The sequence below is a fragment of the Oncorhynchus masou genome, chromosome 31, assembly GCF_036934945.1.
Source record: "Oncorhynchus masou masou isolate Uvic2021 chromosome 31, UVic_Omas_1.1, whole genome shotgun sequence".
Classification (NCBI taxonomy): domain Eukaryota; kingdom Metazoa; phylum Chordata; class Actinopteri; order Salmoniformes; family Salmonidae; genus Oncorhynchus; species Oncorhynchus masou.
In genome coordinates this window covers 75,084,122-75,109,052 of record NC_088242.1, presented here as the reverse complement: position 1 = coordinate 75,109,052, position 24,931 = coordinate 75,084,122, and the positions used below count along the sequence as shown (strand labels likewise).

General features: G+C 40.4%; 1 protein-coding gene across 2 annotated transcripts in view; it reads right to left on the bottom strand.

Moving 5' to 3' along the window:
- Positions 1 to 23,480, bottom strand: part of LOC135524435 (guanine nucleotide-binding protein G(o) subunit alpha-like) — a 171,303-nt gene extending 147,823 nt beyond the window's left edge. For both annotated transcript variants that reach the window (XM_064951963.1, XM_064951962.1), the window contains exons 1-2: positions 23,009 to 23,480; positions 22,786 to 22,828 (exon numbers count right to left, since the gene is read on the bottom strand). In XM_064951963.1, the coding sequence (XP_064808035.1) occupies positions 22,786 to 22,828; positions 23,009 to 23,126 (161 nt within the window). In that variant the 5' untranslated portion in view covers positions 23,127 to 23,480. The remainder of the gene's footprint in view (positions 1 to 22,785; positions 22,829 to 23,008) is intronic.
- Between the last annotated feature and the right edge of the window lie 1,451 nt (positions 23,481 to 24,931).

The window sequence follows — 24,931 nt, the reverse complement described above, 5'->3', positions numbered from 1 at the left end:
GTGTTGTGTGTAGATTGTGGAGTATTAAAAAACAATTTTTAGAAAAAGGCTGTAATGTAACAAAATGTGGTGAAGTGAAGTGAAGGCACTGTATATTCTCCAGACTTGTATACAGGTAATTGTTGATATGTTGTAAAAATTGGATTCTTGATAACATTTTATCTGAAAATATGTGCCAAAAAAGCATGTATGTTGTATTTTACAGAAAGCAAGAAAAAAAAGTATATTTTCACAATTTGTTCCATACAGGTCCGGTCCTGGAGGGTCTTAACAAATTGAAATCAAAATATTTAGGCTGACTTCATCCAGTGTCCAGAAAAATGGATTTGCGTTATACGCAAATACGCACATACTGTATTTAATGAGATGCCTCATTTTTAGATTTTAATAAAATATTTCATAAAAGTTGTAATTCAAAAAAAGTATTATATTGGTGTTTATATTCATCTAGTAAAAGTTACTTGTTATATGATTAAGGAAAATAAATACCCTATTAGGGAATGGTGACAGAGCTGGTGTCACTGAGTCAGGTTTGTAATTTTCTATAGGATTGAGGTCAGGGCTTTGTGATGGCCACTCCAATACCTTGACTTTGTTGTCCTTAAGCCATTTTGCCACAACTTTGGAAGTTTGCTTGGGGTCATTGTCCATTTGGAAGACCCATTTGCGACCAAGTTTTAACTTCCTAACTGATGTCTTGAGATGTTGCTTTAATATATCCACATAATTTTCCTCCCTCATGATGCCATCTATTTTGTGAAGTGCACCAGTCCCTCCTGCAGCAAAGCACCACAACAACATGATGGTGCCACCCCCGTTCTTCACGGTTGGGATGGTGTTCTTTGGCTTGCAAGCCTCCCCCTTTTTCATCCAAACATAATTATGGTCATTATGGCCAAACAGTTCTATTTTTGTTTCATCAGACCAGAGGACATTTCTCCAAAAAGTACGATCTTTGTCCCAATGTGCAGTTGCAAACCGTAGTCTGGCTTTTTTTATGGCAGTTTTGGAGCAGTGGCTTCTACCTTACTGAGCGGCCTTTCAGGTTATGTCGATATAGGACTTGTTTTACTGTGCATATTGTCACGCCCTGGTCGAAATATATTATATTTATCTTCATTTATTTGGTCAGGCCAGGGTGTGACATGGGTTATTGTGGTGTGTTTTTGTCTTGGGGTTTTTGTGGGGCGTATAGTATAGTCTATGGCTGCCTGAGGCGGTTCTCAATCAGAGTCAGGTGATTATCGTTGTCTCTGATTGGGAACCATATTTAGGCAGCCATATTCTGTGAGTGTTTTCGTGGGTGATTGTTCCTGTCTCTGTGTTTAGTTTCACCAGGCAGGCTGTATAGTTTTTTCACGTTTCCGTCTGTTGTTTTTGTACATGTTCAGTTATTTCACGTCTAGTCTACTTTCATTCAATAAACATGAGTAACCATCACGCTGCATTTTGGTCCGCTCCTCCTTCAACAGAAGAAAGCCGTTACAGAATCACCCACCACAACAGGACCAAGCGGCGTGGTAACAGGCAGCAGGTGCAGCGAAAGGAGGAATGGACATGGGAGGACGAATTGTTTGGAGAAGGACCCTGGGATCAGCCTGGAGAATATCGCCGTCCCAAAGAAGACCTGGAGGCGGCGAGAGCTGAGAGGCGCTGGTATGAGGAGGCAGCGCGGCGACGCGGATGGAAGCCCGAGAGTCAGCCCCAAAAATTTCTTGGGTGGGGCTCAGGGAGAGTGTGGCAGAGTCAGGAGTCAGACCTGAGCCCACTCTCCCTGTTTATCGTGAGGAGCCAAGGAGGAGACCAGAACCAGAGCCGGTGTTGGAGGTGAGCGAAGCAGAGACTGTGAAGGAGTTAATGGGGAAATTGGAGGAGAGAGAAATGAGGGAGTTGCTGTGTTGGTGCTTTTTGCATGGAATTCGCCCGACGGAACATGTCAGGGATTTGATGGCACCTGGGTCAGCGCTCCATACTCGTCCTGAGGTGCGTGTTAGTCGGCTGGTGAAGTTGGTGCCAGCCTCACGCACCAGGCCTCCTGTACACATCCCTAGCCTTGCACGTCCTGTGCCAACACTGCTCTCAAGATCTCCAGTACGCCTTCACGGTCTAGCCCATCCTGTGCCACCTCCACACACCAGACCTCCGGTGGCAGCTCCCCGCACCAGGCTGCATTTTGGTCCGCTCCTCCTTCAACAGAAGAAAGCCGTTACAGATATAGGTACTTTTGTACCTGTTTCCTCCAGCATCTTCACAAGGTCCTTTGCTGTTGTTCTGGGATTGATTTGCACTTTTCAAAAAAAAGTACATTCATATCTAGGAGAAAGAACGTGTCTCCTTCCTGAGTGGTATGATGACTGCGTGGTCCCATGGTATTTATACTTGTGTACTATTGTTTGTACAGATTAACGTTGTACCTTCAGATGTTTGGAATTTGCTCCCAAGGATGAACCAGACTCGTGGAGGTCTAAAAAACAAATCTGAGGTCTTGGCTGATTTCGTGTGATTTTCTCAGGATGTCAAGCAAAGAGGCAATGAGTTTGAAGGTCGGCCTTGAAATACATCCACAGGTACACCTCCAATTGACTCAAATTATGTCAGTTAAACTATCAGAAGCTTCTAAAGCCATGACATAATTTTGGCGAATTTTCCAAGCTGTTTAAAAGCACAGTCAACTTAGTGTATGTAAACCTCTGACCCACTGGAATTGTGATACAGTGAATTATAAGTGAAATAATCTGTCTTTAAACAATAGTTGAAAAAATGACTTGTGTCATGCACAAAGTAGATGTCCTAACCGACTTGCCAAAACTATAGTTTTTAACAAGAAATCTGTGGGGTGGTTGAAAAACAAGTTTTAATGACTCCAACCTAAGTGTATGTAAACTTCCGACTTCAACTGTGCTTCTCAGTTGTCTGAAAAACTACCAAACAATTACTAAGTCAGTTTTCCTAGCCTTGGCCCAGGCCTGGTTTCTCATCAGAATGACTTCTGATAGTTCTGTAGAGAACCAAAGATTCATTCTATTTTTGACTTTGAGACCTTTAAAAGGGGAATCTTCCAGAGGAATACATATTGATGAGAAGTGTTCTATGGCCAATTCAGGGTCAGGAATGCAGGCGATAGTTGAAAGACAGAGTAGAACATGCCATGTAAAAACCCTTAAGGATAAAACATTTTTAAGTTTCTCTTAAAGGGATAGTTCACCCAAACTCCAAAATTACATATTTGTTTCCTACCCTGTAAGCAGTCTATGGACAAGGAATGACAGCAATCCATGCTTTGATTAAGTTTCCCTGGCACTGTTTCCACATGCTAACGTTTTAGCATTTGTGGAACAAATCCTATTCAAGTCATAGTACCGATATTAGCCATTTTTGTGCATCATGCCGTGTGTGTGTGTGTGTGTGTGTGTGTGTGTGTGTGTGTGTGTGTGTGTGTGTGTGTGTGTGTGTGTGTGTGTGTGTGTGTGTGTGTGTGTGTGTGTGTGTGACAACAGCAAACCAAGACACACAGACTATATTTGGCAACACAATTTTAAGGGATCCTTAAAACAGTGTAATTACATATGTAATTACACTGTAACAAGTATTGTAATTAATTGTAATAATTCATAGTTACACTGAACTAATAACATGTAACTAGTGGTAATTGCAGTCTGTAATCAGAGGAGTAACAACGAATGCTTATTACTAGGGATGTAACTTACTAGGGATTCACTACTATTACTAGGGATTCACCGATAAGCATCGTTCCCCAGTTCAAATGTTTATGATGTGAGTGAATTGGTCTGTGGGAGCCCAAACTGATCCAAATGAAGCATTCATCAGTAAGAAAACTGATTCAAATGTTATGAATCAAATGTTTTACTCATATTATTTATTTCTGCCTTATTCTGAAAATATTTCTAATCTGTTGTGACTGAATTGATGCGTCCTCTCCTTCAGCCTATCAAACTTCTTTGCATGTAACTGCCTATGACATTGATCTACAAGTCAAATAACAACTGTGCGCACAGCAGAGGAGACGCAGCTGCTCGCGCCAGCGCCCGGCAGGCCTATCCTATACCTGTTCTAATATTTGTCGGCTACATTTGCAAAATTGCAGATGTTTGTCAAATGGCATTCGCAATATTAAATCATAGGCTTTATTAGTTGAGGGACAACCAATGTAATTTACTGGGTCATTGTTACCAAACACGCTGTATAATACTGTGTTTTACCAGCACAGCTTTGAAGGCTACAGGAGTGGATAAAACTCACATCTTGCTGATTGCACATCGATTGCCAAGTTCACCATACTAAATATTTTTGGTAGTTCTGTTTAAACAATTACATTTACATTTAACATTTAAGTCATTTAGCAGACGCTCTTATCCAGAGCGACTTACAAATTGGTGAATTCACCTTCTGACATCCAGTGGAACAGCCACTTTACAATAGTGCATCTAAATCATTAAGGGGGGGGGTGGTGAGAAGGATTACTTATCCTATCCTAGGTATTCCTTGAAGAGGTGGGGTTTCAGGTGTCTCCGGAAGGTGGTGATTGACTCCGCTGTCCTGGCGTCGTGAGGGAGTTTGTTCCACCATTGGGGGGCCAGAGCAGCGAACAGTTTTGACTGGGCTGAGCGGGAACTGTACTTCCTCAATGGTAGGGAGGCGAGCAGGCTGAACGCAGTGCCCTTGCTTGGGTGTAGGGCCTGAGCAAGGGCACTGCGTTCATCCACCTCTGGCCTGCTCGAGGTCAGTGTATTTGTTCATTTCTACATGAACAGGATAAAGATGTAATTTCATAACAAGGGCAGCAATAATTTCTGTGACACGCAAATGATCAAAACCATTGTATGACAGAACATTTTTTATGATAGATATTGACATATTACTAGCTCAAAACATTTTCATCTGCTATATGACAAGTTAATCATTGGGTGATGAGGATTTCAGATTTAAAAAAGTGGGGGACATTAACATAAATCCCCCCAATAGGTGCATTTAAATGTGTTGTTTTACAGGGTCAGCTATAGTAGTACGGCGCCCCTGAAGCAAATTAGGGTTAAGTGCCTTACTGAAGGGCACAACGTCTGATTTATCATCTTGTCAGCTCGGGTATTCGAACCAGCAATCTTTTGGTTACTGGCCCAAACCCAGCGTTTCCCAAACTGGGGACCTCAAGGGGTGAACTCATCATCAAGCTTTGATTATTTTAATCAGCTGTGTAGTGCCAGGGTAAATCAGCTGTGTAGTGCCAGGGTAAATCAGCTGTGTAGTGCCAGGGTAAATCAGCTGTGTAGTGCCAGGGTAAATCAGCTGTGTAGTGCCAGGGTAAATCAGCTGTGTATTGCCAGGGTAAATCAGCTGTGTAGTGCCAGGGTAAATCAGCTGTGTAGTGCCAGGGTAAATCAGCTGTGTAGTGCCAGGGTAAATCAGCTGTGTAGTGCCAGGGTAAATCAGCTGTGTAGTGCCAGGGTAAATCAGCTGTGGAGTGCCAGGGTAAATCAGCTGTGTATTGCCAGGGTAAATCAGCTGTGTAGTGCCAGGGTAAATCAGCTGTGTAGTGCCAGGTTAAATCAGCTGTGTAGTGCCAGGGTAAATCAGCTGTGGAGTGCCAGGGTAAATCAGCTGTGGAGTGCCAGGGTAAATCAGCTGTGTAGTGCCAGGGTAAATCAGCTGTGTAGTGCCAGGGTAAATCAGCTGTGTAGTGCCAGGGTAAAAACCAGAACGTGTGTCCCTTGGGGTTCCCAGGGTCAGTAAGTTTGGGAAACACTGCTCTAACCGCTAGGCTTCCTGCTGCCCTATGGCTCAGCTCACACAAACACACACACACACACACACACACACACACACACACACACACACACACACACACACACACACACACACACACACACGCACATGGCCAATCAGCTCAGAGAAGTCAGCTCAATCAGTATTAGATATTAATTGAGAATGGAAAAAGAATGTGTTAATTCAACAACTGTTAGTGCATCTATTCATTCCACAAATCAAATCGAATCACTTAAAACTAAAAGTATGGTTCCTATATCGTATCAGACGCCATTTACCTATATGCGTATCGAATTGTGCTTTGAAGGAGAGGAACATTTGTGTGCAAAGCTGTCATCAAGGCAAAGGGTAGCTATTTGTTTAACACTTTTTTACTTACTACATGATTCCATATGTGTTATTTCATAGTTTTGATGTCTGCACTATTATTCTACAATGTAGAATATAGTAAACATAAAGAAAAACCCTTGAATGAGGGTAAAACGTTTGACCGGGATTGTATATCTTTAAGCTTTCTTATATCTCTCAGATATACAGAGCCTTCAGAAAGTATTCACACCCCTTTACCTTTTCCACATTTTGTTGTGTTAGTCTGAATAAAAAAGATGTATATTTTATGTCACTGATCTACACACATAATGTATTTTCGAAAAGCTGAAATGTCTTGAGTCAATAAGTATTCAACCCTTTTGTTATTGCAAGGCGAAATAAGTTCAGTAGTAAAAATGTGCTTAACAAATCACATAGTAAGTTGCATGGAATCATTCTGTGTTCAATTATAGTGGTTTACCCCAAAAAATGTATGACAACTCCATCTCTGTACCCCACACATACAATTATTTGTAAGGTCGCTCAATCGCCTAGTTAAATAAAGGTTAAATAAAAAATGTAAATATTGAGTACTGAATTTCAAGCAGAGATTCAACCACAAAGACCAGGGAGGTTTTTCAATGCCTAGCAAATAAGGGCACCGATTGGTAGAAAAAAGCAGACACTGAATATCCCTTTGAGCATAGTGAAGTTATTAATTTGGCTTTTGATGGTCCTACCTAACTCAGCTGCCGAAACTCAGGGATTTCACCATGAGGCCAATGGTGATTTTACAACAGCTACAGTGTTAAATGGTTATGATATGAGAAAACTGAGGATGAATCAACATTGTAGTTACTCCACAATACTAAACTAAATGACAGAGTGAAAAGAAAGAAGCCTGTACAGAATAAAAATATTCCAAAACATGCATCCTGTTTGCAACAAGACACTTAAGTAATACTGCAAATAATTTGGCTAACAAATTCACTTTTTGTCCTGAATACAAAGCGTTATGTTTGGAAGAGTACCACTCTTCATATTTTCCAGCATAGTGGTGGCTGCATCATGTTATGGGTATGCTTGTCATTGGCAGGAACTAGGGAGTTCTTTAGGGAGTTCTTCCAACAGACACTGGGAGATGAATTAACCTTTCAGCCGGACATTAACCTAAAACACAAGGCCAATTCTACACTGAAGTTGCTTACCAAGACAACATTGAATGTTCTTGAGTCGCCTAATTACAGTTTTGACTTAAATCAGCTTGAAAATCTATGGCAAGACTTGAAAATGGTTTTCTAGCAATAATCAACAACCAACTTGATTGAGCTTGAATAATAAAAAAATAAATAATGGGCAAATATTGTATATATCCAGGAGTGCAAAGCTCTTAGAGACTTAAATGATGACCAATCTGGATCTGATAATATAAAACCCTTTTTGTAATAACATAGTATATGGGATTGATTTGAAGAAATTTTGCTTAATTAATTTGATGGTGTTTCTATTCAGAGGAGAACCCTATGGAGAACCCTATACCCCACCATATGGTGCTGTGCAACGTGAAGTTGGGAGTAGGCTACAGGATCGGAGGATTCTAAATTGTTTGACTTCATTATTTTATTTTTATTTTTTACCTTTATTTAACCAGGCAAGTCAGTTAAGAACAAATTCTTATTTTCAATGATGGCCTGGGAACAGTGGGTTAACTGCCTGTTCAGGGGCAGAACGACAGATTTTTACCTTGTCAGCTTGGGGGTTTGAACCCGCAACCTTCCGGTTGCTAGTCCAACGCTCTAACCACTAGGCTACCCTGCCGCCCCAGGGCTACCCTGCCGCCAACTTGGTTCCAATATTTCTGTAAATCAGTGATATTTATTCCCATAGTAATTTGTTATGGGTCCATAACTAAATCAACATCTGCATTTTGAAAGAGTATTTTTTATAATTATTTTATTAACAAAATGTGTTTATTTGTTTGATAGGCTGCTGTGCAGTCTACAATACATACTGTAGAAACATGGGAAAGTGCAAGTGGGAGACCAGCGTTCAAATCCCTGGAAGGAGTAGGCTGTCCCCGTAAATAAGAATGTGTTCTTAACTGGATCCATATGTGTTATTTCATAGTAGTGATGCCTTCACTATTATTCTACAATGTAGAAAATAGTAAAAATAAAGAAAAATTCTGGAATGAGTAGGTGTGTCCAAACTTTTGACTGCTACTTGCTTAATTAATTGGAGGATTCTAAATTGTTTGCCTTCATTAGGCATTACTCAACACTAGTGAGACTCATTTCGCCTATGGTAGGCCTACAGTATATCAGATTTTTTTTTTGTTAATGACGTGACTCTGTCAATAATTACATTTAGAGGATTGGAGGACTCTAAATTAACATCTAAGGGGCATTTTCCGTCAGATATTCTCACAGATCCTAAGCGGGTTTTATATCATTCTAAATGAATTAATAATAATAGAGAGATTTAATTTTTCATTTAACTTAGAGTGAGAAAAAGGCAAAAACGCAGACATCACTTCCTTATATTCAGTCAACACATATCTCAAGAATATCATGGCATATTTGAACAAGTAATTCGTTATGGATCCATAACTAAATAAACATCAGAATTTTGAAATAGTAGTTTTAGATATTTTATTTACGAAACATAGCATACTGTACATACTGTAGTAAACATGGGAAAGTGCCTAATTCCTTACATAAGGGAGAGCAGGCCATGTCCAGACTTTCTCTGTGAACTCAAGTACTCATTAACTCCGTCTTTAATGCTTTTTCGGGTTGCATCAGTCATGGACGGAAACTTCTGAGACACAGTATTAATGATGAACACCCGGAGGTTCACTGTTTAGCCACATTTGCCTCGGGATCCATCCCAGTTTGTATTCTGTGCCCACTCGTGGTATCTCTCTTCGGTTACACATCTCCACCTGACTCTCCGCTAATGAGGAGTGACTCTCCTCCAATACCACCTGGCTCTGGACCTTCTGCTGGTCTCACTTCAATGACTCTATCTCGGTCTTCAAAGTTTGAATCTCACCCATGAGCACCATCAGATGAGCAGAATGGTACCGCCCTGAGCCCCCATCGATTACAGTGGCCTATGATAGAAACGGTAGATCAATTAAGAATTAAAAGTGACTCCAACACACAAATGCTGCCTACACATTTTAAGAATCTAGCTTAACTAACTGCTTTCTCGGCTATCATGTGTTTTTTTTCGGTGCGGCCCTTTGTCCACTGATCTCCACGGATGGTTGTCGGCATGGTTGTAAGCACTGCAAAAACACATTCATGTTTTTAGCACACAATTACGGATTTTATTATACAGTATGCCTACACATTTATAGGCTATATACTTTCTCTTTTTTATATAAAATGCTCTGATGCCCTTGCTGATGGAAGGAGGTTTTCACTCAAAATCTCACGATACATGGCCCCATTCATTCTTTCCTTTACACAGATCAGTCGTCCTGGTCCTTTTACAGAAAAACAGCCCCAAAGCATGATGTTTCCATCCCCATGCTTCACAGTAGGCATGGTGTTCTTTGGATGCAACTCAGCATTCTTTGTCCTCCAAACACGACGAGTTGAGTTTTTACCAAAAAGTTATATTTTGGTTTCATCTGACCATATGACATTCTCCCAATCTTCTTCTGGATCATCCAAATGCTCTCTAGCAAACTTCAGACGAGCCTGAACATGTACTGGCTTAAGCAGGGGGACACGTCTGGCACTGCAGGATTTGAGTCCCTGGCGGCGTAGTGTGTTACTGATGGAAGGCTTTGTTACTTTGGTCCCAGCTCTCTGCAGGTCATTCACTAGGTCCCCCCGTGTGGTTCTGGGATTTTTGCTCACCGTTCTTGTGATCATTTTGACCCCACGGGGTGAGATCTTGCGTGGAGCCCCAGATCGAGGGAGATTATCAGTGTTCTTGTATGTCTTCCATTTCCTAATAATTGCTCCCATCGTTTTATTTCTTCAAACCAAGCTGCTTACCTATTGCAGATTCAGTCTTCCCAGCCTGGTGCAGGTCTACAATTTTGTTTCTGGTGTCCTTTGACAGCTCTTTGGTCTTGGCCATAGTGGAGTTTGGAGTGTGACTGTTTGAGGTTGTGGACAGGTGTCTTTTATACTGATAACACGTTCAAACAGGTGCCATTAATACAGGTAACGAGTGGAGGACAGAGGAACCTCTTAAAGAAGAAGTTACAGGTCTGTGAGAGCCAGAAATCTTGCTTGTTTGTAGGTGACCAAATACTTATTTTCCACCATAATTTGCAAATAAATTCATTAAAAATCCTACAATGTGATTTTCTGGAGAGAAAAAAAATCTGATTTTGTCTGTCATAGTTGAAGTGTACCTTTGATGAAAATTACAGGCCTCTCTCATATTTTTAAGTGGGAGAACTTGCACAATTGGTGGCTGACTAAATACTTTTTTTGCCCCACTGTACATGCATACACAGCATCATTCACAGAATGGCGTTTGATACACCTGGTTTTGGATATGACAGAAGAAAAACTTGCAAAATAGCGATTTCGTAAATTAACTTTATGACAAAAAATATGCACATTCATTTGTTTCTACATTAACTAACATATTCCTCTTAATTGTACATTTTTTTGCTTGACTCGTTATGATGTTATAAGTACTTACATTTGCCTCCCCGTAATGTTTTGTCAGCCATCTTTGCTGAAAAAAGTCACCAGAGAGGGGTGGCTCCGTGTCAAATTCATCATTGGAACCACTCGATATGATTGGTCATATAAAAACCTTGGGACCCAAACGCATAATGAGTGCTCTAACTTCCCCTTGTGGTGGTCTGAAGCAATGAGGCCGTGACGCTGGGTACCTCTAAGTCCTGCGGTGTAAGTTCGCAACTTTTGTAGGAGGAACCACTGTAGCTGGAAACGGCTGATTTTTAATGGAATATCTACAATTGTGAAGAAACTGAAGATCTCGTACAATGCTGTACTACTCTCACTACTCCCTTCACAGAACAGCACAAACTGGCTCTAACCAGAATAGAGAGAGGAGTGGGAGGCCCCAGTGCACATCTAATCAAGAGGACAAGTACATTAGTGTGTCTAGTTTGAGAAACAAACGCATAAGTCCTCAACTGGTAGCTTCATTAAATAGTACCCGCAAAACACCAGTCTCAACGTCAACAGTGAAGAGGCGACTCATGGATGCTGGCCTTCTAGACAGAGTTCCTCTGTCCAGTATCTGTGTTCTTTTGCCCATCTTAATCTTTTCTTTTTATTGGCCAGTCTGAGATATGGCTTTTTCTTTGCAACCTTGCCTAGAAGGCCAGGATCCCGGCATCGCCTCTTCACTGTTGACTGTGCGGGTACTATTTAATGAAGAACACAGACACTGGACAAAGGAACTCTGCCTAGAAGGCCAGCATCCACTTGCAAATTTAAGGAAAGTTGGTGGGTGCACAGTGCACTGTTCGGATGCTGAATTATTTTGGATGAATTGTGCAAAAGTAACCTTTTTTGCTTGTGATTTGCTTGACAATCAACATGTGTTCATGGCATACTAAAAGTGAATAGATTTTTACAATTAAAGCATGTAAAGACATAAGACGAGCTGGGGGGGTTGCTTGCATGCTGGCTGTGTGGGAGTGCTTGACGCGTTTGCTGAGGCAACAAGTCGGGCGAGAGGCAATGCTGCATGGCACTGGCTGTATTATGCCAGCAGCAAATTTTGTAAGTGATGGTTTTATTCTTTCAAGTAAAAACTACCAATATTCCGTGGCTAAAGCCCTATAATCGCAATAAAAATATTGCTAAATACCAGTAAATTGAAAATGTGTCCTATCTATCTTTCTGTGCAGCTGGCTAGCAGGTAACTACTCAGTCTATTCTGTGCCTAGGCTAATTATTTTCTGCAGTTTATTCTCCCATCACTATAGCTCATCACTCATCACCATCACTCATCAACACCAAAAATAACCCTACAATGGAACCTAACCTAAGAGGTTCTTCTCCAGCGAGGAATTGTTGTATGGAGGTCAATGAGAGTATCAAATTTGGTTAACAAAAAAATGTAATGGCTTATTTGGTACGTGTGGCTTATTTGAAAGAATAGATGTTTGGTAATGATTAGGTTGTTATGAGTGTACTGATATAAGTAGGACATGTGACATCCCGGCAACTTTGAGAAAAAACACTTTATATTAGAGTTGTGCCTGGTCGTCACTTTACCACAGCCACAAAGTCATAAACCGTGCCTATTTCTAGAATTTCTCTTCTTAAAATGTGATTTTAAACCTAACCCTAAGCTTGTATTTATTTTTGTACATGTTTTTATATGACCCTAACCTTAACCACACTGCTACCTTATACCAAACCCTAACTTCAAATTAAAACCCTCAAATAATTTTTACGACATAGCTAACGTTGTGGCTGGGGTAACTACTGCACCAGTTGTTCAAGTGCATATCTACCCTCTCATTGGTTAGGACAGACCTACCTGATCTTGCCTCCTCCCGACTGCCTCCACTTTTTCATTTAAAAAAAAAATATTTATATTGTCACAGCGGCCACTAGAGTATCTGATCAATACCATGGATAATCTGTGACCCAACTCAGGTGTAGGCCTACGTTAAAAGTAATCTATGCTATTAGACTAGTAGGCTTCTGTGTTACAGTTCAGACTTAGTGAGAAAAGTTAGGCTGTGTGTGTCAGTGTTAGGCTTTGTGTGTGTGTGTGGGGGGGGGGAGTGCTGTGTGTGACTGTGTTGGTGGGGGTAGTGTGTGAGTGTGTGGGGATGCATAAAATAGTATATTTTTTCAATTCTAATTTCATAAATTATTTAAAATTGTTAGAAACTCTCAGTTTTTCACAAAGCATGAAGATATGTTAATAATATGACCACCATATCTTAAATTATTGGGTTTAAATTATTGTAATTATGTATCCCGTACTGCTTAAATTGCATATTAAGTGCACAATTTGCATAATATAGCATTTTCATTTAAGAATTTTTACTTTTATTTGAATCATCTCTGTGTTCTACATCAGCCCTGAAAATGTAATAACAATAATACCACATTATCTTGAGATATTGGACAAAACGTGTTGAATTTAAGAATCCAGACAGGTGATTTGGTGCCATTTGGTGCCATTATTGACTAGGGCTTAACATTGAACTGTCCGTGACCTTTTTGACGTTTTCTGATCACTTACAAATTCGATATTGAAGCAATGGTAAGTCCTATCCTCATGAATTGAAAGGGTCTGTTCCTGAGAAGCTTCTCTGTAACACCAGAACCACAGTTTAATTTTGTCCCTTAACACGTCAGTATGCAAAATCCAGACAAGAGATTGCAGCAAAAGAAACAAAGCACCAACACAGGAGAGAGAAAGTATGTTTTCAATGCGATTTGTTTTGCTTCATTGGATACAGAAATGATGCTGGATGATTTCCCAAAGGTAGTTAACTAGCTAATGTTTGCCAGCTAGCTTAGTGTTTTGCCAGCTAGCTTAGACTTTCCATGCAACTAGTAGTTTTTGTGATTAGCTAGCACGCTAGCTAGTTTTCTAACCAGGGCCGTTTTTGCTCTTTGGGGGCCCTAAGAGAGATTTGGATGCCCCCCCCCCCCCCCCCCCCCCATTTTAGTGACCCCCTCTTGACGGTGGAGAGAAACATTTTAGTTTTCCTACCATTCTACCCATTTTGCCATGGGGTGGAGAGAAATGTGCAGTTTTAAAGCAAATATCCTTAAATGTTACACATTTTGTAATGACATATGCCATGTTAATATGACTAATATTAGTGAGAATGATTAATGGGGCCCCCTGGAGGTCAGGGCCCCTGGGCACGTTTGGCACAGAAATGTTTGGTGATCGACTACAAATGTCTCGGAGATCGATTAGTCGATTGCAATTGACCGGTTGACAACCATCGTGATAAGGTTAGATAGCTAGCTACTTTTTGTCAACAAACCTATGAGTAAGGTTAGTTCATTTTCAATATAAACACTCGCTACCTTAATGTTAGCAAGTACTATTATTGCTAGCTGTATAACGCAACATCTAGTTAGGTAGCTAGGCCTTGCTATAGGCCTAAACTATAGAAATCATTATAATGATAACTAGTATAAGTAGGTTAATGTAGAGTGTCTATGCTAAATTGTCATACATTCTTCTTCTCTACCGCAGATTCACATAAGTTTTTTTAGTAAACGTTTTATTTAACCTTTATTTAACTTGGCAAGTTAGTTAAGAACAAATTCTTATTTACAATGACGGCCTACCCCAGACGACACTGGGCCAATTAAGCGCCGCCCTATGGGACTTCCAATCACGGCCGGATGTGATTCAACCTGGATTCGAACCAGGGACTGTAGTGATGCGTCTTGCACTGAGCCCAAGTTCTCAGACTCCAGAATAGGAAAATGCTTAGAAGAAAGAAACAGATGAAGACAGAGACGTTGTTGATTTCCATTGTTACTTGTAATGTTAAAAAGGAGATAAAAAGAAGAGCTGTCCCCGACTAAAAAGAATCTTGGTCGACCGAGTCGTCTGTTTTTCCGACCAATCGATTGGTCAAAACTTTAAAATGTGTATTTTTCCATATATAGACACACCCTAGGTTTGAGTAAAATCAACTGCTGAGCTTGTTAAATGCTTTAAGACACGCAAATAACTAGAGAGAGAGCTAGAGATCAAAAACCAGAAGAAAGAAACCTGTTCCCACCCTCCTCCTCCTGCTGCCCGCTGCTGGCCTTCGCAGATTCAGCCTTTAAGCTCCTGAAGTTACCGGTAATAGGCCACACCAGCGGTCGGCAACCTTTTCCATTTGGAATGCCAAGTTATCTTAACATTTCGACTGATCTGTGTGCCAGTTATGATTTTCATATGCACATTTTCATGGTTTTATTTCATTTATAATAAGGTCTTCATATCTCAAAATCAATGTAATGTGGTTAAACAAAACTCTAAATTAAAATGATACAAATATAAAACTAACTTCTATTTCCATTGCCAGTATGTAAAAATAGCCTATATAAAGCAAACAAATAAAAATATTGCAGCCTGCAAATTTCCTGAAAAAAATAAATGTCTTACAAATCACATTGGCTACGCATGGCCTGTCTGCAAGGAACTTGAAACATTGTATCAACTATTAACTTCGTCAGCCCCAAAGCTCATGCTAGCAAACCTTAAACATTGTATAAAATATTCTTGGCCTTCAGAGTTTCCTGCCCCAGTGAGCTCCAGACAGGCAGACACAGCTGTAGGCTATTTGCGCAAGGGATAAGAAGTAATCAGGAAGGCCAATTTTATGACGTTTCCAGCCGACCAGAGTATAACATTTTTCCCCCTTTCATGCTGAGTGGTTATCGAAAGGGAGAGAGCTGTAAAGATTTTTCAAATTGGCTACTTGAGGAACTATTTTCATTCTTAATGGATGTAAAATCAGACTTTGTTTACTTACAGTTTGAGGTGAAGAAAAAAGCCTAAGCCAAGTTTTATGTGTAATCAAGTGCGTGTCCTTACTCAAGATTGACAGAAGCCCAAATTGACAACTTGTAAATGGAATTAAATAAACCCCCCCAAAATTCTCCACGGCCTCTGCAATGGATGAGTCCACTCAGACAGGCGTGAATCAGACAGATTTCTCGTGTGCCATAATTTTTTTATATACAGTGGGGAGAACAAGTATTTGATACACTGACGATTTTGCAGGTTTTCCTACTTACAAAGCATGTAGAGGTCTGTAATTTTTTATCATAGGTACACTTCAACTGTGAGAGACGGAATCTAAAACAAAAATCCAAAAAATCACATTGTATGATTTTTAAGTAATTCATTTTCATTTTATTGCATGACATAAGTATTTGATCACCTACCAACCAGTAAGAATTCCGTCTCTCACAGACCTATTAGTTTTTCTTTAAGAAGCCCTCCTGTACTCCACTCATTACCTGTATTAACTGCACCTATTTGAACTCGTTACCTGTATAAAAGACACCTGTCCACACACTCAATCAAACAGACTCCAATGTCTCCACAATGGCCAAGTCCAGAGAGCTGTGTAAGGACATCAGGGATAAAATTGTAGCCCTGCACAAGGCTGGGATGGGCTACAGGACAATAGGCAAGAAGCTTGGTGAGAAGGCAACAACTGTTGGCGCAATTATTAGAAAATGGAAGAAGTTCAAGATGACGGTCAATCACCCTCGGTCTTGGGCTTCATGCAAGATCTCACCTTGTGGGGCATCAATGATCATGAGGAAGGTGAGGATTCAGCCCAGAACTACACGGCAGGACCTGGTTAATGACCTGAAGAGAGCTGGGACCACAGTCTCAAAGAAAACCATTAGTAACACACTACGCCGTCATGGATTCAAATCCTGCAGTGCATGCAAGGTCCCCCTGCTCAAGCCAGCGCATGTCCAGGCTCGTCTAAAGTTTTCCAATGACCATCTGGATGATCCAGAGGAGGAATGGGAGAAGGTCATGTGGTCTGATGAGACAAAAGTAGAGCTTTTTGGTCTAAACTCCACTCGCCGTGTTTGGAGGAAGAAGAAGGATGAGTACAACCCCAAGAATACCATCCCAACTGTGAAGCATGGAGGTGGAAACATCATTCTTTGGGGATGCTTTTCTGCAAACGGGACAGGACGACTACTCCGTATTGAGGGTAGGATGAATGTGGCAACCTCCTTCCCTCAGTAAGAGCATTGAAGATGGGTCGTGGCTGGGTCTTCCAGCATGACAACGACCCGAAACACACAGCCAGGGCAACTAAGGAGTGGCTCCGTAAGAAGCATCTCAAGCTAAATCCTGTGTAACAACTAGTGATAGCATTGTACTTATGCAGATATGTAGTCTGTGGTCTATTAGTGTGTTTACATTACCACTTGGGCGGCGCTTTCAAAACCTGATGATTGGATTGTCAGGATGAGTAACATACTATGTAGGTACACAATAATTACAAGTAAGTGTTCCTCAAGATACACTTCAATTTAACTAGCTAAAACCTGTATAACATATTGTAATTACATAGTACTTATGCAGAAATCAAATGTACTCTGTGGTGTACTAGTGTGTTATTTTCTCACTTGTGTGGTGCGTCTAGAAGCCTCAAAATTAGGTAATTTTCAGGATGGGTAATCCACTAATAGGTAACAATAAAAGATACGCATAAATTACTCGTTGTTTTGAGTAAAGTATAATGCCATTCACTTGGTATAAGTTTATAGTGAATCCCATTCCCAAATCTTCAAAACATTTATTATAGAGACATACTAAGTATGGTAAGTACAGTCTATAAATTACAGTATATTCATCCATCCTCAACAGTAAATACCTTTTTGGAGGATCAAAACATTCTGGTGGAAGAACAAATTGTGTTTTGTAAATCCAGAACATGTATCGATCATATCTTCTCGGTCTGCACAATAGTCAGAAATAGACTACAGGATAATAAGCCTACTTATGCATGTTTCATTAAATGTTCATTGATTTCATTGTTCATTGATTTCCAGAAAGCTTTTGATTTTGTAAATAGGGATCTTTTAGCCTATAGTTTGATAAAAACAGGGGTTGATTGGACATTTTATCACGCAATCCAGTCCCTCTACCAAGCACCAACTGCCTGTGTGTGAGTTAATGAATTTCAGATTGGTTTCAGATTGGTTTCCCACACCCTCGGGTGTAAAACAAGAAAGAAAAGGTGCAAAAGATGGAGACTCATGATCAATCAGAAAATAACACAAACAATGCATTTTCGAAAACCAGGTACTAAGAAAAGTGTTTTTCAGTCTTGTTTTGGTGGAGAAATGATTGAGTTCACTAGCAATTGTAAATATTTGGGTCTTTATTTTGATGAACATATGACCTTTATATACGTCACATCTGCCCTGGCAGACTCAGCAAGTAGAGTTCTTTTTTTAACCTTTCTTAACTAGGCAAGTCAGTTAAGAACAAATTCTTATTTACAATGACGGCCTACCCCAGCCAAACCCAAACGACGCTGGGTCAATTGTGCACCGCCCTATGGGACTCCCAACTCGAATCAGGGACTACAGTGACGCCTCTTGCACTGAGATGCCGTGCCTTAGTTGGATATGCCAATTGCCAGAATAGCCAGCAAAGTTTTTCAATGGCAATTTCAATAAAACACACACACAATACACACACAGTACACACACACACAATAACATACGCACTATACATATTGGCCAGTCTGAGATAACTCTGCCTAGAAGGCTAGCATCCCGGAGTTGCCTCTTCACTGTTGACGTTGAGACTGGTGTTTTGAGGGTACTATTTAATGAACGTGCCAGTTGAGGACTTGTGAGAGGTCTGTTTCTCAAACTAGACACTCTAATGTACTTGTCCTCTTGCTCAGTTGTGCACCGGGGCCTCCCACTCCTCTTTCTATTCTGGTTAGTGCCAGTTTGCGCTGTTCTGTGAAGGGAGTAATACACAGCGCTGTACGAGATCTTCAGTGTCTTGGCAATTTCTGATGAGTTTCAGAAGAAAGTTCTTTGTTTCTGGCCATTTTGGGCCTGTAATCGAACTCACATATGCTGATTCTCCAGATACTCAGCTAGTCTAAAGGAGGCCAGTTTATGGCTTCTTTATCAGCCCAAAGGTTTTCAGCTGTGCTAACATAATTGCAAACAGGTTTTCTAATGATCAATTAGCCTTTAAAAATGATAAACTTGGATTAGTTAACACAACGTACCATTGGAACACAGGAGTGATGGTTGCTGATAATGGTCCTCTGTACGCCTATGGAGATATTCCATTAAAAAAAAAATCTGCCGTTTCCAGCTACAATAGTCATTTACAACATTAACAATGTCTACACTGTATTTCTGATCAATTTTATGTTATTTTAATGGACAAAATATGTTTTTTCTTTAAAAAACAAGGACATTTCTAAGTGACCCCAAACTTTTGAATGGTAGTGTGTGTAAATAAGATATTTCTGTTTTTTTTGTTTTATACATTTGAAAACAATTCTAAAACCTGTTTTTGCTTTGTCATTATGGGGTATTGTGTGTAGATTGCTGAGGATTTTTATTTATTTAATACATTTTAGAATAAGGCTGTAACATAACAAAATGTTGACATTTTCAAGGGGTCTGAATACTTTCCGAAGGCCCTGTACCTGCATATGCAATGGTTAGGAGATGAAGCAGATTACATTTTTCATTTCACCTGTCAAATCATTTTACATTATGAAGCTGAAGTAGTTCCCCAGAACAGCTGAGCCAGTCACGTGTTTGTTTGTAAATGGCACAGTGGGAGAAAGCGGGAGCAGGTGAGTCCAGTTGTGTATTGACAGGGTTGGGTTTTTTGTTGTTGAATAGAGTGATCAGGGACATGCAACTATAGTTTTTCTTCACAGAATATACATTAGTGCAACACATTAGGCAGAAAACAGCTTCCTTTTCATCATATGACAACAGACGTGCAAGACTATTTGGATGGCAGCCACATAAGGTATTTTCTTTATGTATGGCTATCATATTTCGAATGTTTAGGCCTATCATATAAAGAATGTAGCCAGCTACAATTACCAATGTATAGCTTAAAGTTAATCTAGCATTTTACTGGAGAAAAATAGGCTGGCTACACCGAGAAAAGTACCAGAGTAAAGTAGCTACATATCAGTCAGAGCGCTGTCTGCTGAGAGAATGCAGTTTGTGAATTCTCATTGGAATTTAAATGTGAAACACAAAATTAGTCTGATGCTGAGCAGAAATTCCAATAAGCATTTTAGATCTACGTTTACAAAATGCAGCAAGATATTTTCTTATGCATTTGATCTTTTTTTTTTTAAGTGGCTGAATTAATAAGGTGACGGGGCATCATATTGTGTTAGCTTTCTGCTGTGTTTGAGAAGTGCTATCTTGATTTCCTTGCGTTTTTTCTTTACTCCATTCTCGGCCCATCTACTCCTCCCCCTCTTCTCCGAGCTTAGCAGGCAGGCCCATTGCCCTAGCGACGCCACACAGAAACAGCTGTAGACATGCTGCTGGAGAGCCAGTACTGTTCTTCCTTCAGACAAGCATGCGTCAAAACTTTGTTCATTTGCACAATGTCTCTCGTTCAAATACGCTTGTAAATGTCTGAACTCACCAAAAATTACATTTGGTATCACCTACCTATACTTGGTATCACCCATCTATACTTGTATAACTTCATGAGCTGTCTTTGCAATTTGTTTATTGTCGTTTGCGCTCATTAGCATATTTAGAGAGAAGTTAAGGATGGTATGACGATATGAAAATCTGGATACCGCCCAACACTATCACCTAGTAATTACTTATGCAGACAGTACATGTACTCCGTGGTGTACTAGTGGATTTATCCTCCCACTTCAATGGCAAGGAGGTTCAGGTTGTCATAATGGGCAACATACACATTATTTATAAGTATTTTTTTATATATATAATCTTGGATGACACCCGTATGGTAGACCCCAGTCAGTGAGGTAGACCTAAATCTGATCTGTTTTTCAAACTCAACCGAGTTAACCAAGATGGCACACTTTTGGGGGGCAACGGCTAGCAACAACACTGAGTGGAGATTTTGTAGAGTGCACATTCATGGGTTGGTAATTAGAGCCTATCCAACCTTTCTAATCTTGGACAGCCAGCGCATCTGTCCACAAGAGATTACAACCTTGCAACAGTTGTTACTGAATCGGATGTTGCTGATAGGAAACAAAACACTAAAATGGTGAATGTAGTGGAAACTTGTCTATTTGTAACAAGCATTTTAATATGGAATTACAGACTGCAATTACCACTAGTTATGAGTTATTACAACTAACTATAACAATGTAATGAGGACCCCTTAAAATGACAGTCATCATAACATTAATCTGAATTCTTAATTAGTTGAATATCTGAAATGGCATGATTGATTGATTAATTGATTGATTAAAGGCAATAAAGGGTGTTGGCTATAAGGCAGGCAAATAAAAATTGCAGTGTGAAGTTCCCACCCAATTATTCACTCAGATAGCCTACATAAATGTGTTTGAGAAAAAAATGATTTAGTCTTTAACATTCATCTATTACAGTAGGCTCCAAATGTATTGGGACAGTGATACCTTTTTGGTTGTTTTGGCTGTGTACTCCAGCACTTTGAATTGATACAATGACTATGGGGTTCAACTGCACTCTGTCGGCTTTAATTTGAGGGCATTGTCATCCATATCAGGTGAACCGTTTAGAAATTATACCACTTTTTGTACATAGTCCCCCCCATACTAGGGGACCAAAAGTATTGGGTCAAATGTACTTATATGTGTATTAAAGTAGTCAAAAGTTTAGTATTTGGTCCCATATTCCTAGCAAGCAATGGTTAAATCAAGCTTGTGACTACCAAATTGCTGGATGCATTTGCAGTTTGTTTTGGTTGTGTTTCAGATTATTTTGTGCACTAATGGTCAATAATGTCATTTTGGAGTCACTTTTATTGTAAAGAAGAATGTTTCTCAAGACATGCTAACCTCTCACCATTACAATAACAGGCGTAATTTGCATTTCTTTTTTTTTTTTGGGGGGGGGGGTATGATATTGTGTCTGTAACTTTCTCACTCATCATTATTCATAATTCATTCAGGATTATCCATAATTATGGTAGCATCCACATTAATGTAGAGGTGTTTAAAAACATATTATATTCTTATTTACAATAAAAGTGACTCCAAAATTGCACAATACATTATTTACCATTGACCTTTATTGGACAGAAAAGAATCTGAAACTAGCTTGAGTGCCCTGCTAATCATTGCCTGCTAGGAATAGTTTAATACACATATAAGTGAATTTGACCCAATACTATGTACACAAAGTGCTTCACGATATGGTAAACAAAAATCTCAAATGAAATCTAACAGTCTGCATTTAAACCTCATAGGCATTGTATCATTTCAAATCCAAAGTGCTGGAGTACAGGGTCAAAACAACAACAAATGTGTCACTGTCCCAATACCTTTGGAGCTCACTGTAGCCTGTACCACTTGGGTTGACTTCACAAAATCAACTCATTTTCCATTGACAGCAGTCAAACGTTAAAACCAGCAGATATCTCCCACAAAAGCTCTCCAGTCTTAATATACCCCCGTTACATGTATAGCCTATAACATTCATATATAACATTCATATTTCTCTAAATGATGAAGCAGTTTGCTTGCCCGATCAAACATTGAAGGGACAGGAGACATATCTGGAAGATACAACATGCCGAATTGGGAGAGGTGTATTCTTGGGAACTGGTCATTGCATGGTTTTTTAATAATACAGACTGATACAAGCTGTCAGTGAAAGCTAACCTGCATTAGCTTTATAGGCAAAACAGCTTCCGATTTCAGCACCATTTTTGGTGCTTGTCAATATTTCCCTTAACCCTCAACGCTGTCGGTTTAAGCTCCTCTCGCCAGAAAAGGTCAAACATATTTGGAAATGTCAAGGACCAAATAAACCTTTCTCACGCTGCTACTACTGTGTGTGTGCGTGTGTGTGTGTGTGTGTGTGTGTGTGTGTGTGTGTGTGTGTGTGTGTGTGTGTGTGTGTGTGTGTGTGTGTGTGTGTGTGTGTGTGTGTGCGCGCGCGCGTGTGTGTGTTAAACCTTTCATGAGTATACATCACACACATTCAATGCAAACAATTATTAGACCGTGGCACTTACTTCATCTGTTTCACGATGGTACTTTTTCCTGACTCCCCAGCCCCTGAAGGGATGAAAAGAGACAAGGGGGTATTAAGTAACGTTACATCAATGCTGTGGTTTTAATTTATATTCATAGTCTAACCAGAAAGCAGGTGTGTGATTTGGACACTTCAGACTATGGACAAGCAACCAGGAAGCCGATCGACAGGGTCCGGCCACCCCTCCTTCAGAAGAATCTTACCGAGCAGGAGTAGTTTTACGTCTTTCGCGGCTGTGACTCCATCTTCCTTGAGGTTTTTCTCGATAGCCTTGCTCCTGTCCAAAGCCGCTCTCTCCTCGGCGCTCAGTGTACATCCCATGGCTACACAACCTCTGATCTTCTTGATATCCAAAGTAACGGTTGGCGAGGACCGAAATATACGAGCAATTATTTCCCCCCTATTCCTTCCTTATCCGTCTCTAGGCTGACTCGCTCTCGTTCTCCCCTCTCGCTCGCGCTCTGCCGATGACGGGTTAAAGCATGAATAAATTCGCCACGACAACGTTTGACACTTGTTTGAAAAAAGGACTTGTCTTCGTATCTTGTGCTCACGCTCTCTTTGTCAGTGTCGTTGTGCTTGGTCCTCGGGCGGGGAAACTCTACTGGGCGGCGGCAACAGCTACGAGCGCTCGCATCGTTTAGCTTGCCACTCACAATGAACGGAGGAAGGAGAGTGCGTTGAGATCCGCACTACACTTGCTGACGTCAGGACCAAAGCGAGCATGCTCGAGCAACCATCCTGGTGGCAGAGTACCGTTATACCTGTTTGGCAGTCTCAAGTCAAAATAATTGTATTTATTCTACAGGGGTTTCGTTTTCGGATGGTCCGCAAGCCAGGTTGTCTGTTAGACGTTGGGCTAGATGTGATCTTTTTAAATCATAACTGGCTTGCAATTAACTTATTATGCAAATAGCACACAGTTTATCTAATTATTGGTCAATCACCATCATAAGTCCATCATCATCATCATAAAAACATCATTAGGCCTATCCTATTTGATATACATTTTTTAACTGATTATTTTCAGGAAAAATAGCTAACTTCCTGCATTTCAACACATGTTGTGATTGGGCACATAGCGAAATGTGCTGTTTTATAATGCTATTTTACACATTTTGTCATGAGTCTGAGAGAAGATTTTTCCATTTTAAAACTAATTTGCTGCAATTCTACACATTTTGCCATGTGGATGAGAGAATAGTTTGCTGTTTTAATGCTGATTTCATGCTACTCATTTTGCTTTGAGGCTGAGAGAAAATGTTCCAGTTTTAAATCTCACTTTTAGAAGTGCTTATTCTGTTAACTCATAAACAAATAATGTTGTTGACTCATCCTATACTCCCGAGTGGCATAGCAGTCTAAGGCATTGCATCTCAGTGCAAGAGGTGTCACTACAGTCCCTGGTTTGAATCCACGCTGTATCACACCCGGCTGTGATTGGGAGTCCCATAGGGCGGCGCACAATTGGCTCAGCGTTGGCCGGGGGAGGCAGTCATTGTAAATAATAATTTGTTATTTTGTTCTTAACTGACTTGCCTAGTTAAATAAAGGAAAATAATATATACTTGTATTTGTGACCAAAGCATGAAGTGGAGAAAAAAGAACCTTAAAAAATGCTTGCTATTTCCTCATAGAGGATGATGTCATCCTCCTGTGGATGATGAGCTGGCTAATGAGCGGTCTACTCGCATTAATATTTTCAATGACCGGTATACACCCACACCATTCTATTGTTGGGGTACGCCCACACCACACCACCCACGCTCAAACCACCACTCTTCCAGTCAGATGCAGAGAAAATCGTCCACGGCTTCATCTTCTCCCGGATCAATTATGGTAACAAACACTCTGTTCGTGGCCTTCCAGCCAAGTCACTTCAGAGGCTACAACTTCTCCAGAATAGTGCTGCCAGAGTCCTGACCAGGACCAATAAGTCAGCCCACATCTCCCCATCCTTGCTGAACTCTCCTCCTAGTAATTAAAGCCTTGAATGGATTGAGTCAGCGACCTCATATCTTGCTTCAAGTCCGCAAGACACGTTTACGTACTATGGGGAACCAAACATTCTGCTCCTTTGCCCTTCGTCTATGGAATGTTCTCCCTGACCATCTGAGAGCTGCTGC